The sequence below is a fragment of the Perca fluviatilis genome, chromosome 12 (genome assembly GCF_010015445.1).
Source record: "Perca fluviatilis chromosome 12, GENO_Pfluv_1.0, whole genome shotgun sequence".
NCBI lineage: Eukaryota > Metazoa > Chordata > Actinopteri > Perciformes > Percidae > Perca > Perca fluviatilis.
The window spans coordinates 11,826,859-11,839,269 of NC_053123.1; the positions used below are offsets into that span (position 1 = coordinate 11,826,859).

Consider the following 12,411-nt stretch of genomic DNA (forward strand, 5'->3'; position numbering starts at 1 on the left):
CCTAGCACCAGCCTAGCACGAACAAACTGCACGGAGAGCTAAGATAGTTAGCTAGCACCACCGGCGCGCGAGCCGCGCAACACAACACACTACGCAAACATGAAATAAATTTAGCCAACGTTATTACGTTATTGTCTCCTTCACGAGTGACAATGGGGTGCCTCCGTTTCAGATGCTCCCACATTGCTGTTGTGCTGGTGTGGTATGCCAACTCCATTTGGCAAAGAGCGCAAATAACGACACCTTTTACGTTTGGGACTAAATTTGAAGTATTCCCATACCTTCGATGATTTAGGGCGAGCTGTTTTTTAGGACTTTTTATTTTATTTGGGTTTTTTGCAGGGCATTGTTGGGAATTATGTGAGGAGGTTGCTGTTTCGTTCTCCATTGTGCAATGTTTTGGTCTCTCACGTGTGTGTGGCGAGCTGTGCCGAACATATGTCAATGGTGCCGAAGCGTCGACGCAAAAATTTGACATCGACGCATCGCTACAAGCCTAGTAGTTTGTACTACAATTGACACAGTTTCTCTGTTCAGATCTGGGATATGTTGCAAAAGTGACACAAAAACACAAAATAAGTTGTTTAGACTTGCTACCATTGACATATATAAAATTTGCTTGCTACTCAGTGTGTGCGCCGCCATGGCCAGGGTGCATCAAGTCAAAGAGCTGAGTCACTGAACGCAAACTTTTTTTGGCAAATATGAGGAAATCTGTTTATGTAAATAAACAACACAGTATGAGACATTTAAGGTAGAAAAAAGTTGTACTAATAGTTTAACCAGAACTGATGCATTACTGAGTTTTGACAAAGGGAAGCTCTTCACCAGAAGATAAACACTGTGGTTCTCAGGTTATGCATTTACATATCAGTCACACATTTTATTGGCAGTCTGTTATGGCCGCACCAAAGTGGTGGTCTGATCTGTAGAGAGAAATCACAGCTAATCATTTGATCCCGACAGGCTGTGACGCAGACACATTTTTAATCAGTTGGGTGCTCTGCAGGGGGACAGTACCTACTTCGCTACAAGATCGTGATTGTGTTGCAATACGCTGTGAGCAATGAACTCATGAATTTGGGAAAACTATGGAAACAGCTTACTTTAGTTTATAGATTTCACACAACGTTTTTTAGTCTCACACACCTGCAAACCCATCTTCAAGGTGTCAGATCCAAACCTATGAAACAAACTCAATCTCACCAATCACAGGAATGAAAAAGGACTATCGAGTGGGAAACCTTTGAATTAATAGATAGCGAGGGCTGTTCACAGAGCAGCAGAGCCATTTTGCTTTCTGTAATGATGTATTACATCAGATATGATATTTATTTTTTATCAGATGTAATAAATGTGGAAGCTTTTCCAGGCCATTTGCCCAGTCTGGCTTGAGAAGAGGGCTCCTGTCAGCAATCAGGAAACTCATATTAGTTCACTGCACTTGTCAATAGTGAATAATATTTATGGTTGCATATTAAGTTTGCTGAAGTTCCTTCATAAGGGTGCAGGGTGTGTATTCGGTTCAAAAGCTCGCCAAGGGAGCGTGAAGCCAACTTGTGAATTGAAAATCTTTTTACTGCCTTGTTTCAATGATATGGTACTGTGCTGTAGCAGCCCAGTGCCGTATCATTGAAACGCCGGACCACAGTGCCATACACAATTTACAGTATCAATTCTTTTCTCCAGCAGTCCTCTAGCCACAGCAGCAGTTCACAGTTTGTTGCTCAGATTTTTTTTTATTCACTTTAATAGTTTGCTTTTAAGAGAACAGCACAAATGTTTGTAATCCATTTCTTTCTCATACTCACTCACATAATCCAGCAAAGGTCTACTTAACATGCCAGAAAATTGTCTTGAGCATGTGTTCACATAATCCCACATTTGTTTACGGTCTGTTGCTTCTAGTTTTTCAGTCTTTTGTACTAGTTCAATTGTCTTTTTATGTTGTTTGTGTGCTTATGTTTATTTTAAGACACTGAATTATATTGTTGTTAATGTTGTTTTCATGTCGTTCTTGCTGTTGCCTCCACTGAGTAGATCTTGTTTTTGGTGACACATTTATGCATCTGTGTTTGTTAGCAGGATATCACAAAAACAACTTTACAGATTCCAAAAATGTGTCCGAACAAGTGATTAGTTTTTGAGGTGGCTATTTATATAAAGCATTTTATATATTTTTTTCTCATGACTCCTGAACTGCGAGGCTTAGAAGCAAATCTGTGTTTTTCTTTTGGGATTAATATTTTAGTATTTCATCCTATTTCTATATTTGGATGACCACCAAATAAAGGCTTTTAAATTCTTCTTGTTCTTAGCGTGTGAACAGCATACAGAGACACTGCACAGCTTTTGCCTCTGCACACCAAATTTCTGAAGAAATAAAATACACAAGATGATTTAAAAAAAAAAAAAAATTAATCTTTATTAATAAAGTTTAATGATGGTTTATTTTGTTTCAAATCTTTGCAGGTTATCTCCACGACAGAATAAATCTAACTCTGTTCAGAACGAGGTAAAAGTGTGAATAGACTCACTTAGATCATTAGACATTATTTCACTGTGTATCAATTAACATTTCTTAGTGATTGGAAAGGAGACTTTCACAAAACGTTAACCCTGTGAACATTTTACGGACAGACAAACACACCTCTGTCAATTAATTATGCTGCTGATGAAAACCTTTCATCAGTGTCCTGGGCAATATGTTTGTCTGTAAAGAAATGACTCATTGATTGGTTTTTAAAGACTTTCTGAATATGCGTTATGGGTGAAGCCAGCATGCTCCATTTCTCAGCGCAATCAACGACAGACGTCAAAGAAGGCCCATGCTCTGTGAATGTAAGTCATCCTCTGTGTGTCTGCCCTCATTTGAAGATGACTAATAAACTGTGGAGTGTTGTTCAAAGCCACGGTTCCTCATTGCAGCAGACACGGGTCACTGATCGTTTTGTTTCTGATTGATCAGACTCATTTTCTGTTCTCCTCTCCAGGAACTGCAGATATCTGCCCTCCCAGTAAAATCAACTGTGTTGACAAAGCACTCGGTAAGAAACAATCTTCCTTCATTTCTTCTCTCATTACAATAGATTCCCCCAAAGGGAAATGGAAACACACTCAGTAAATATGATAAGGATGTTTTTTTTTTCTGTAATACAAATACCTGGAGGTAGACTTGATATTTTGAAATTACTTTTCCTCATTGTGATTTAGTCACTTTATAGCTTGATGGCTGTGCTGCCTCCATTGTTGAACTTTTAATATTAACTCAACTCTCCATTCCTGCATATCTGCATCCCCCAATCTGAGTCCGACCTCACTCTCCTCCAGCTGAACAAAGGTGCCTTGGTTTCAAAGGCATCACAGTGCAGAACAAAAAGATCTTTTTCATGGTTATGGCAGACATATAAGTACAATTATCATTTTTCAGCCAAATAAGCCAGAAATTTAATTATGTCTCTCTTTGCTGAATTCAAACCCTATTTAAAATATGGTTCTTAGAAATCTTAGATATATCTTACAAGAGTGTTCCATATTCATGTGGGTCATATTCCTGAATCAAATAGGGTGAATACATTAGCCCATCATGAAAGTTAATACATTAGAATATCATTTATATATTTATATTGTAAAGGTGTTTTTGTTCCCATATCAGACAAAGAATATATGTGCCATGCTCCTGCATACACATGGCCTTATTGTTAGACTTAATACATAAATCATCAATTCAAAATTACTGCTTTCAGTGCTCCCTCTGTGTTTTTGTCCGGACTTCTGGTCTTCAAATTTAAAAAGAGAGATTGGGAAAAGCTATGTACTCTCCTGTGTACATAGTGTTGTTTAGAGTTATGGTTGTGAAAATGTATTTGTTAACGTGAGAGCAATTAATCCCTGTAAGTTAACTGAGTGTGAGTCTAGGTATGTTATTCTGAGCCCTTACTGTAGCAATTCTCTGAACAAATGGCATAACTGTTATACAAACTATGTATTCTAAACACTGTTAGAATAACACATCATTTTGTTAATATATCAAGAACGCTATCAGTCTGTTGGTCTCTTTTCTTATATGGCAGAGACCAATGCTGGAGAAGACATTTTATCCACTAAATGATTTTACAAACTGTTCAATTGTTCATTCAAAAGCTCTAATGGATTTGTTCATCCTCAACATTACCCATCTAACTGAGATAAACACTTATTACTAGATAATTAATGATGCTGAGTGCTCCTTCTAAATAAAAATACACATTTTAGCCTTCAAAAATTCTTATTAATGGACCGAAACACACACAGAGAAAATGCCTTATCATCTCTATCAGCTCATACGTACTTTTATTTTTTATTTTTTATATTATTATACATTTCCCACTATAAGCACACAATTGTACTTGTTTGTACTTATACATCATGGCCACGTACTGAAGCAAACAGGGAATTTCTGTTTAAATTGTCGTTGTCGGGTAATGTAACATGTGCCATAAGCACTGTTGCTATGGTTACCTGCAGTCTAAGCAGTGTGCATAGATGGTGGTTGAACATGAATTGTAATTGAAGTGTCCTGATATGTTGTAACAGTCTGCCAATCAATCTGAAAAAAACTTAATTTTTGTAGTCATAGAATAACAGTTTAACAATGGATCAAATTTAAGATTTGCATTGTGAAAGAGGTTGCTCATAGTGACAAACCCACAGATAATTATCAGATTCTGCAGTTCCCTCACCGCTACGGAGCATTTTAGCATCTTTTAGCTAATTGTTTTGGTCTTAGGCTGCATTCGCACATTAGTGCAGAGTTGTGCGGTGATGTGGGAGTGTCACCTAAATGGCCATTTATGTTTCCACACACAGTCAACTGCACACAGACAAAGTTAGCGACTAGCTGGTGAACAGGAAGGTCGGTGGTTCGATCCCTGGCTCTGCAGTCCCATGTTGAAGTGTCCTAAACCCCGAATTGCTCCCAATGCTGCGCCATCGATGTGTGAATATTTATCTGATGAGCAGGTGACACCTTGTATGGCAGCCTTGGCCACCAGTGAATGGTGCCTGTACTGTAAAAGCGCTTTGAGTAGTTGTTAAGACTAGAAAAGCGCTATATAAATGCAAGCCATTTGCATATTGTAGCATTTAGCAGCGAAAGAGCCAGACAACAAAAACAGAGCTAAAAGAAGAGTGAATATTGGACTGAAATTTGCCAGGTGTTCAGAAACACAGCTCCACATGAATGCTAACGCTACTAAGGAAATCATAACATCTTTATAAGGTTATAATATGTAAACCTTGTGTTTTTACAGTGTGTTCTGCTGTTAAAAAAACACAACTTTTGTAGTACACACTCCCTATCCTTCACACATATATTCCTTTTTTGCAGATTGTTTTTGCCTCTAGATTCTGTGTAGTATCTCATATGCTTCTCTGGCAGAGTGATTGCAAACAAATCATCACTGAAACTGACCCAGTCTATAGCTGTTAAACCACTGTTTCCATTGTGTTGCAGCACAGCTACAGAAGAACAGTGGGGATACCTGTCCATGCGAGACGCCCTGTAATCTCACCCGCTACGGTAAAGAGCTCTCCATGGTCAAAATCCCCAGCAAGGGCTCCGCTCGCTATCTCTCCAGGAAATATGACAAGTCAGAGGACTACATCAGGTACGACAGGAACCTTGAACAAGACTAAACTCACGTATGGGCAGTAATGTGATGCTCAATAAAAAGGGCCATCAATGATGACCTCCAGTCTGTTATAACAAACACAAAACCATAAATATAAAACAAAATCAATTATATTTTCACACAAGCATCAATTTATATTGTGTCTTTAGGTGAATAGTTGATCTTCTTGGAAATTAGAAAGTCTGGTGATAGCAAGTTGATTGTTAGGCACCATGAGGTCATTAGAAGTGCATATATGGAAATTAAATGTATTTATTATACTGTTTAAGATTCTGATGTCATACTTCTCCTGGGGTTCATCCTGGTCTGTCAGTCTGTCTGTAGGTCCGTCAAACACAAAAAAATATTTGGCAACCACAAGTCAGATTGCCATGAAATGTAATGCTGGAGATACTCTGTTAAACGGATAGAGTCCAGAGGATTATTTCATATGATTTTGACCAACACTTGATGATGAGATGTCTTCAGATTGAATTAAATGTGTGATTGATTTTCATGGTCCCCACAGAGTAATTATAATGTGTCCTCTAGCACCACTTTTGGGGTAAAACTTCTTCTCGATAAAATATCAAATGAGCAGATTGTTGTGAAATTCAGTAAACACTAATAATGATCCTCAGAGGATAAAACTTTTCAATTTTGTACACTTCTTTAGCACAACAAAATGTCAGCTTTGGAGATGAGATATCTCATGTGTAGCTAATATTTTGGGAATAATTCTGACTTTAAAGACCCCATGGTTTTTCCTGTAGCGCCACCCTCAGTAGGAAAATGGAATAGCAAAATCGTCATAAGATTGAGCACTTAAATTTCAATTACTAGTTTAATAAAATAATCGTAAAACTATATATTTATGTTATCCTTATTATGCAATGATTTATCCTTATATAAGTAATTGCAATATAGCTTGGGTGTACACACCAAACAAATCTGATGATTTATTCATTACAAAAGAGATTTGTTTTGGGGTAAGTTACAGGTGCCACACAGATTCTGCTATTAATTAATTATTATAACTATTAATCTTAATGTTTTCCAAATCAACAAACTGCACATTGTTCAGTTCATACATTGTTATTTCAAAAACACTCAGTCTTCATTTCCAAGAACTTGCCAGGTCCAATCTGAAATTCAATCCCCTGTGATTTTGTAAATGTTTCCCCAGAACCTTTTAAAAGTGTGCTTAGAAATTCCTCATTTATTTTGAAAATACATCCATAACAATGTTGTTTTTGTCTGTAGTTATTTTGCAGTTACGGGGTGGCAGTAGCTCAGTCTGTAGGGAGTTGGTTTGGGAACCGGAGGGTTGCTGGTTCAAGTCCCCATACGGACCAAAGTATGGTAGTGGACTGGTAGCTGGGGAGGTGCCAGTTCACCTCCTGGGCACTGCCAAGGTGCTCTTGAACAAGCCAACTGCTCGGGGCAGCCCCCTCACTCTGACATCTCTCCATTAGTGCATGTAGAGGTACTGAGCATGTGTGTGTAATTCAGGCCTGTGTGTCCAAATTAAAGTGGACCTTGTGTTAAGATAAATTTGTTAAACATCATCATGTTGTTTGTTCCATCCAATGCTGTGAGGCATAATAACTTCTAGTGACCACTGGCCTATATACATTTTAATCCTGTTCTTCTACTTTTTAATGGAACATTTACTAATTTTCTGATTTTAATTAACTCAATGCGCTTAATAGGCAGGGATGTAGAAGGTAAACATGCCTAAACCAAAGAGCTCTTGATGCCTCGCAACACTTAATATTACCAGACTTTCTAAATCCAGAGAGATCAGAGACATAGCAGTGACAGAGGATGCTGTCAGTGCTTGTTCAGCTCATCTCAGTTAAACCCTGAAACACCTCATTATCTCACAATCGCTGGTTAGATCTTTGTGAAGCGCTGGAGGCCTGACAGTCCCATCATGACAATTTACAGTGAGCATTAAAATGACTCGGAATGATATTTTTTCAAATGTTAGATTTGTAGTGAATTATAAAAACAGTGTATTTCACCGTGTTTGACATCCACACTCCACTTGTTTGTTCCAGAGACAACTTTCTGGTCTTAGATATCTTCTTTGAAGCGCTGAACTATGAAACAATTGAGCAAAAGAAAGCCTACGATGTCGCGGGTTTATTAGGTAAGATTTCTGTCACTTATTTTCTCTCTTTTCTGAATATTTAAATAGACTTGCAGGTGCAGAGTCAAAGGTGTTGTTATGGGAGCTGCACTTACTTTTCATTGTTATGACGTAATAGTAAACAGGAACTGCTTTGGCATTACATCCATTGTGCTTCTCCTTAAGTTTTCCTTCTTTTCAGGTGACATTGGTGGACAGATGGGCTTATTCATTGGAGCCAGCATCCTCACAATCTTAGAAATACTGGATTATATCTATGAGGTACAGTGCCTGTGCAAGCATACACACATCAGCCAATCACAATGTGAGATCAGAACTAGCTGCGATATAATCAGCAATAATTACTGGTTATTGTCCTCAGCAAGAAATCAGTTTCAACTGACTATTGTAACTATTTAGAAAACACATTAGTGCCTTAATTATTTATTTGAATTTTTCTCAATATTGACCGAATGTTGTTTTTTTGTGATATGTGTATTAGTACATATCAGTGTTCTTTCTAAGACATAATTATGAGAAAATCTCAGGACTGGCAGTGTAAATCTTATCGCTTGTTATGCATGTGTGGAGTTTTATTTGATATCCAGGCTGGAGAAACTACTGTATATAATATCCGCTCAGGTCTGGGCTGAAGACATGCTACTAGCGCTGATCATGAAATGAACTCCTGTCTCAGCTGTGTGTTTAAGCTTTCTAGCCAGCAACCTGCTGACTGCCAATCATGTATGAATAAAGCTAAATCAGAGGGAGGGACTGTAATGCAGACATCACAGTGACTGAACTCTTCACTCTGCTGCGTCTCTTATCTCTCTCGCTCATCTCTGCTCTTTCACCCTCCCTGCTGCTGTGCTATGGGTAAAACCAGGTGATCAAGCAACGGCTAAAACGTCTGCTGAGGCCGCAGAAAGAGGAGAAGAAGAACAAGCAGCAGACCAGCACTGTTGCAACAGTGGGTCTTGAGGAAATGAAAGCAAAGGTACAGCACATACTGTACTCTAACAAATAGCTGTTTTCGTGCCGAGTGTACAACTTTCCCTGCAGCACTGTAACTACATTAGGAAACTACAAGGGAATAATTCAGGAAGAAGCAAATTCATATTTTTCCACTTCTAAAATAATGAAGAATGTATTGTTCCCAATTAGTCTTAACTACTGTGCAAAGCACATCCTCCCCTGGAGCTTGGATTTGTTATTGCACAACTTAATTCTGCTTATATCTGAACAATAGACTTCTTGTCTCACATCTATCCATAACTGTGTCTCAATTCCACACAACACACTAAAACTATAACAGGGTTTTCACTTTTAAACAAGTCTGCCAGTAAAACTGAACAGACAATTTGTTCTGTTGCCATTCAATATTTGCAGCTTTGATTAGGTTTGGCTGGCTTACATCACATTTTACTTTCCAGAGTAGATGTAGACACCAAATTAGTTTTAGAATATGGGCAAAAAGAAAAACAGTATGAGAATCGATTAACAATTCACAGAAAATCCATTCAAGCTAACAGGGAATTCCGCTCTCTGTTAATCTAAAATATATATACAGAACTTAAAAGTAATTTCCACTCAGCTATTATTTATCTAGGTAGCTTCTGGTATCTTTTTCTCTGGGAAACCATAGCCAAAGATGCATCTGTGGCCAAGGGTAAGTGTTATACACATCATCTTACACAAAATCCAAGAGTTTAATTTCACTATCTCACTGAATTAACAATTAGCTACAGCTGAGAAAATGACAGTTGTCATTTCAGCATGCAGCATGTTTGTTGCATTTGGAAACACAGCAGACACTATTACTTAACTGGATTGGTTTGGCCAAATTCTTTTATGTCAATATTTAAAAGGAATACTTAAACATAATGGGAAATACACTTATTCACTTTCTTTCAAGAGTTAGATGAGAAGATCAATATCTCATTAAGTATACAGTCTATGGTACAGAGCAGGAGTAAGGAAATGGTTACCATAGCGTACCATAAAGACTGGAAGCAGGGATAAACCGATAGCAACAGCTAATTGACACATTGTGTCTTTTCTTTTTTGCCATTCATACTTATATACACACACACACACACACACACACACATATATATATATATATAAAATGTAAGTCAGACAATTTGTGGTTTTAGGGGAGTAATGTGCTGTAACTATTAGCCAGGTGCAGTCATCACAGAGGTTGTTAAGTGCCATTGTGCCCGTACAGAGATCAATACCAAACTGTACTCAGCGACCATATCTGGCTATCTGCGCTATAGCCGGAGACGCTGCACGGTAGTACTACTGGATTGACTCTTTGTCACAAAATAATTACAGCACATTACTCCCCTAAAACCACAAATTTTCATTTTGCATTTAAATTAATAATCTTTCGAGGTGTTGGTCTGTATTTATTTTAACTTTCGACAGAGACAGGCTAGCTTTTTTCCCCCTGCTTCCAGTCTTTATGCTAAGTTAGGCTAACTACTTCCTAATTTTCAGATGCATGCTTAGCACTTAGACATGAAATTAATATAAATCTTCTAATCTCACTCTTGTATGCAAAGTGAATAAGTGTATTTCCCAAAGCGTTGACTTTTTCCTTTAAATTACAATGTATAAGTACAGTGATGGTATCTACAAGCCTGGCTCCGCCCTTGTACGTACTTCCACTCAATTTTCATTTTCCTTCAGTACTCCGTCTGGGTTTGCGGTATATTCTTGGGTTTTCTCCGGCCAAATATTTGGCAGTCCAATCAGCGAACAGAGGGAGTGGCTGAGTCAAGAGATTATTCTTGATAAATGTAATTTTACTGTACATTGTTATCTATGTATTGTCATATACATGTTATCTTTGAAGCATGATCTGGTTTGCTGTGCCTTCAGCAGGAGCCCAATGACATGACACGGAGTCATCCAGAGGGGGCATACGCCAACACCATCCTCCCCAACCACCACCACCCTCTCCCACACCCTCAGCGCCATCACGCCGGGCACCTAGGGGTATTTGAGGACTTCGCTTGCTAGAGCTAACCACCGCTTCCCATCCTGGTGACACCAAAAGATAAAAGCCGTCTGTGTTCAGATCAATAACAGACCCTTGGCATTTCCGTCGCTCCTTTGCTGTCACCAGTGAAAAGCTACAGCCAAAGTCGAACACCAAACTTGTGCTGCTAACAAAGCACTTGTACGTACAGTATGTAGGCACAAATTGGACACCGCTTCTTTTGTTTCTCTCTGGATGGGACCCCTCTCAACTTTGTCCAGCTTCATTTGAGAAGTCAGGCACTTTGTGTTTTCAGGACCAATTTTTGGTACATGATCACTACAAGGGAACAAGTGGAGAACCGCATGTCACCTTGATCCAGTTTATACCCTAATGATTTATATATTTAGCTAGCATCTCTGCTTTTTTTGTCTGTATCTCTCCATGTATCTCTCCTCCAACTATTCCTCTTACTTCAAGGAAAACACTGTACCATATGAAGCCATTGCACATTCTAAATTATGTAATTATTTAAAGAGATACTATTATCTATATATGTTCTATATTGTCTACAAGATGAGAATACTTACAGTAAGCAAATCTTACTCGTGTTACATCCATCCAAAATATGAGGGGAATTATTTAGGCTGAACTGTATGACTGGAAGATCTAGCAGCATCTTTCCACATGATACACTTTGTCTGGTTTGTGGTTAAGGTGTTAGAGAGTAGCAATGTACCTGTACATAAAGTCCAACTTTAAAATGAGAATGTTCTAAAGTTCTGTTTCAATGGCTGTTGTTTATATTCTTTTAATATATAACTTATGTAATATTATTTTAGTTATTTATACATTTTAGAAAATACTTTTTTATGACAATAGTGGTCACGATTGTAGCAATTACTGTACACTTAAAATCTGCAGATATATTAGACTGCCAAACATCAATACAGTGGACTGTATGGATCATGACCATTATCTCCATTGTTTCCTTTTACATGTCCTGCTGTTACTAAGACACACAAATACTTGATGAGGGTTGGATGATGTTTTCAGTTGTTGGTTGTACTTAAGATTTTTCTTCTTATTAATTCATTTCTGCCCACCATCCACTCTTCACTTTGGTTAGCATCAAAACCTTAAGCTGACATAAGCAATAAGAAACAGAATTTTACTTTTGCAGAGTCATCTTCTTCAGCTTGTGGGCCAGTACCACTGTAAAAGTGTAGCAGCTATTTACAGTGTCAACCTGGCATCAATGTGTGTGGGTGGGTGGGTGGGTGGGTGGGTGTTTGTTTGCATGTGAACTTTAACATTTTGCAAACATGACTGAGCACATTAGACTGATGCAAATCGGCTGAGCTGAGCTGTGAAAAAAAGGAATGTTTGAAAAGTGGAATAGTTAGCAAGAAAGCAAGGCGTTTTATTGCAGAAGTAAGGTTTTTATCTAATAACTGTAGAGTTAGGGCAGTTCAGAGTTTAATTTAAAAATTGCTCTGGAGGCTGAAATATTCTTACTGGGTAACTTAATCCTCACCTGGCAGGACAAAGACACAATAGTTTTGAAGAGCACAAGTTAGTAAAGTGGAAATGAAAAATAAAAACTCTATTTACAATCATGTTTGTCATTACGGAAA

At 38.1% G+C, this 12,411-nt stretch overlaps 1 protein-coding gene across 2 annotated transcripts in view; it reads left to right on the forward strand.

Moving 5' to 3' along the window:
- Positions 1–11,746, forward strand: part of asic4a (acid-sensing (proton-gated) ion channel family member 4a) — a 95,270-nt gene extending 83,524 nt beyond the window's left edge. Inside the window, exons 5-10 of one of the 2 annotated variants that reach the window (XM_039818676.1) lie at positions 2,994–3,047; positions 5,495–5,648; positions 7,715–7,806; positions 7,988–8,067; positions 8,672–8,782; positions 10,678–11,746. In XM_039818676.1, the coding sequence (XP_039674610.1) occupies positions 2,994–3,047; positions 5,495–5,648; positions 7,715–7,806; positions 7,988–8,067; positions 8,672–8,782; positions 10,678–10,815 (629 nt within the window). In that variant the 3' untranslated portion in view covers positions 10,816–11,746. Of the gene's footprint in view, positions 1–2,993; positions 3,048–5,494; positions 5,649–7,714; positions 7,807–7,987; positions 8,068–8,671; positions 8,783–10,674 lie in introns of both variants that reach the window. The other variant, XM_039818675.1, reaches the window with a different exon arrangement.
- Positions 11,747–12,411: the final 665 nt, after the last annotated feature.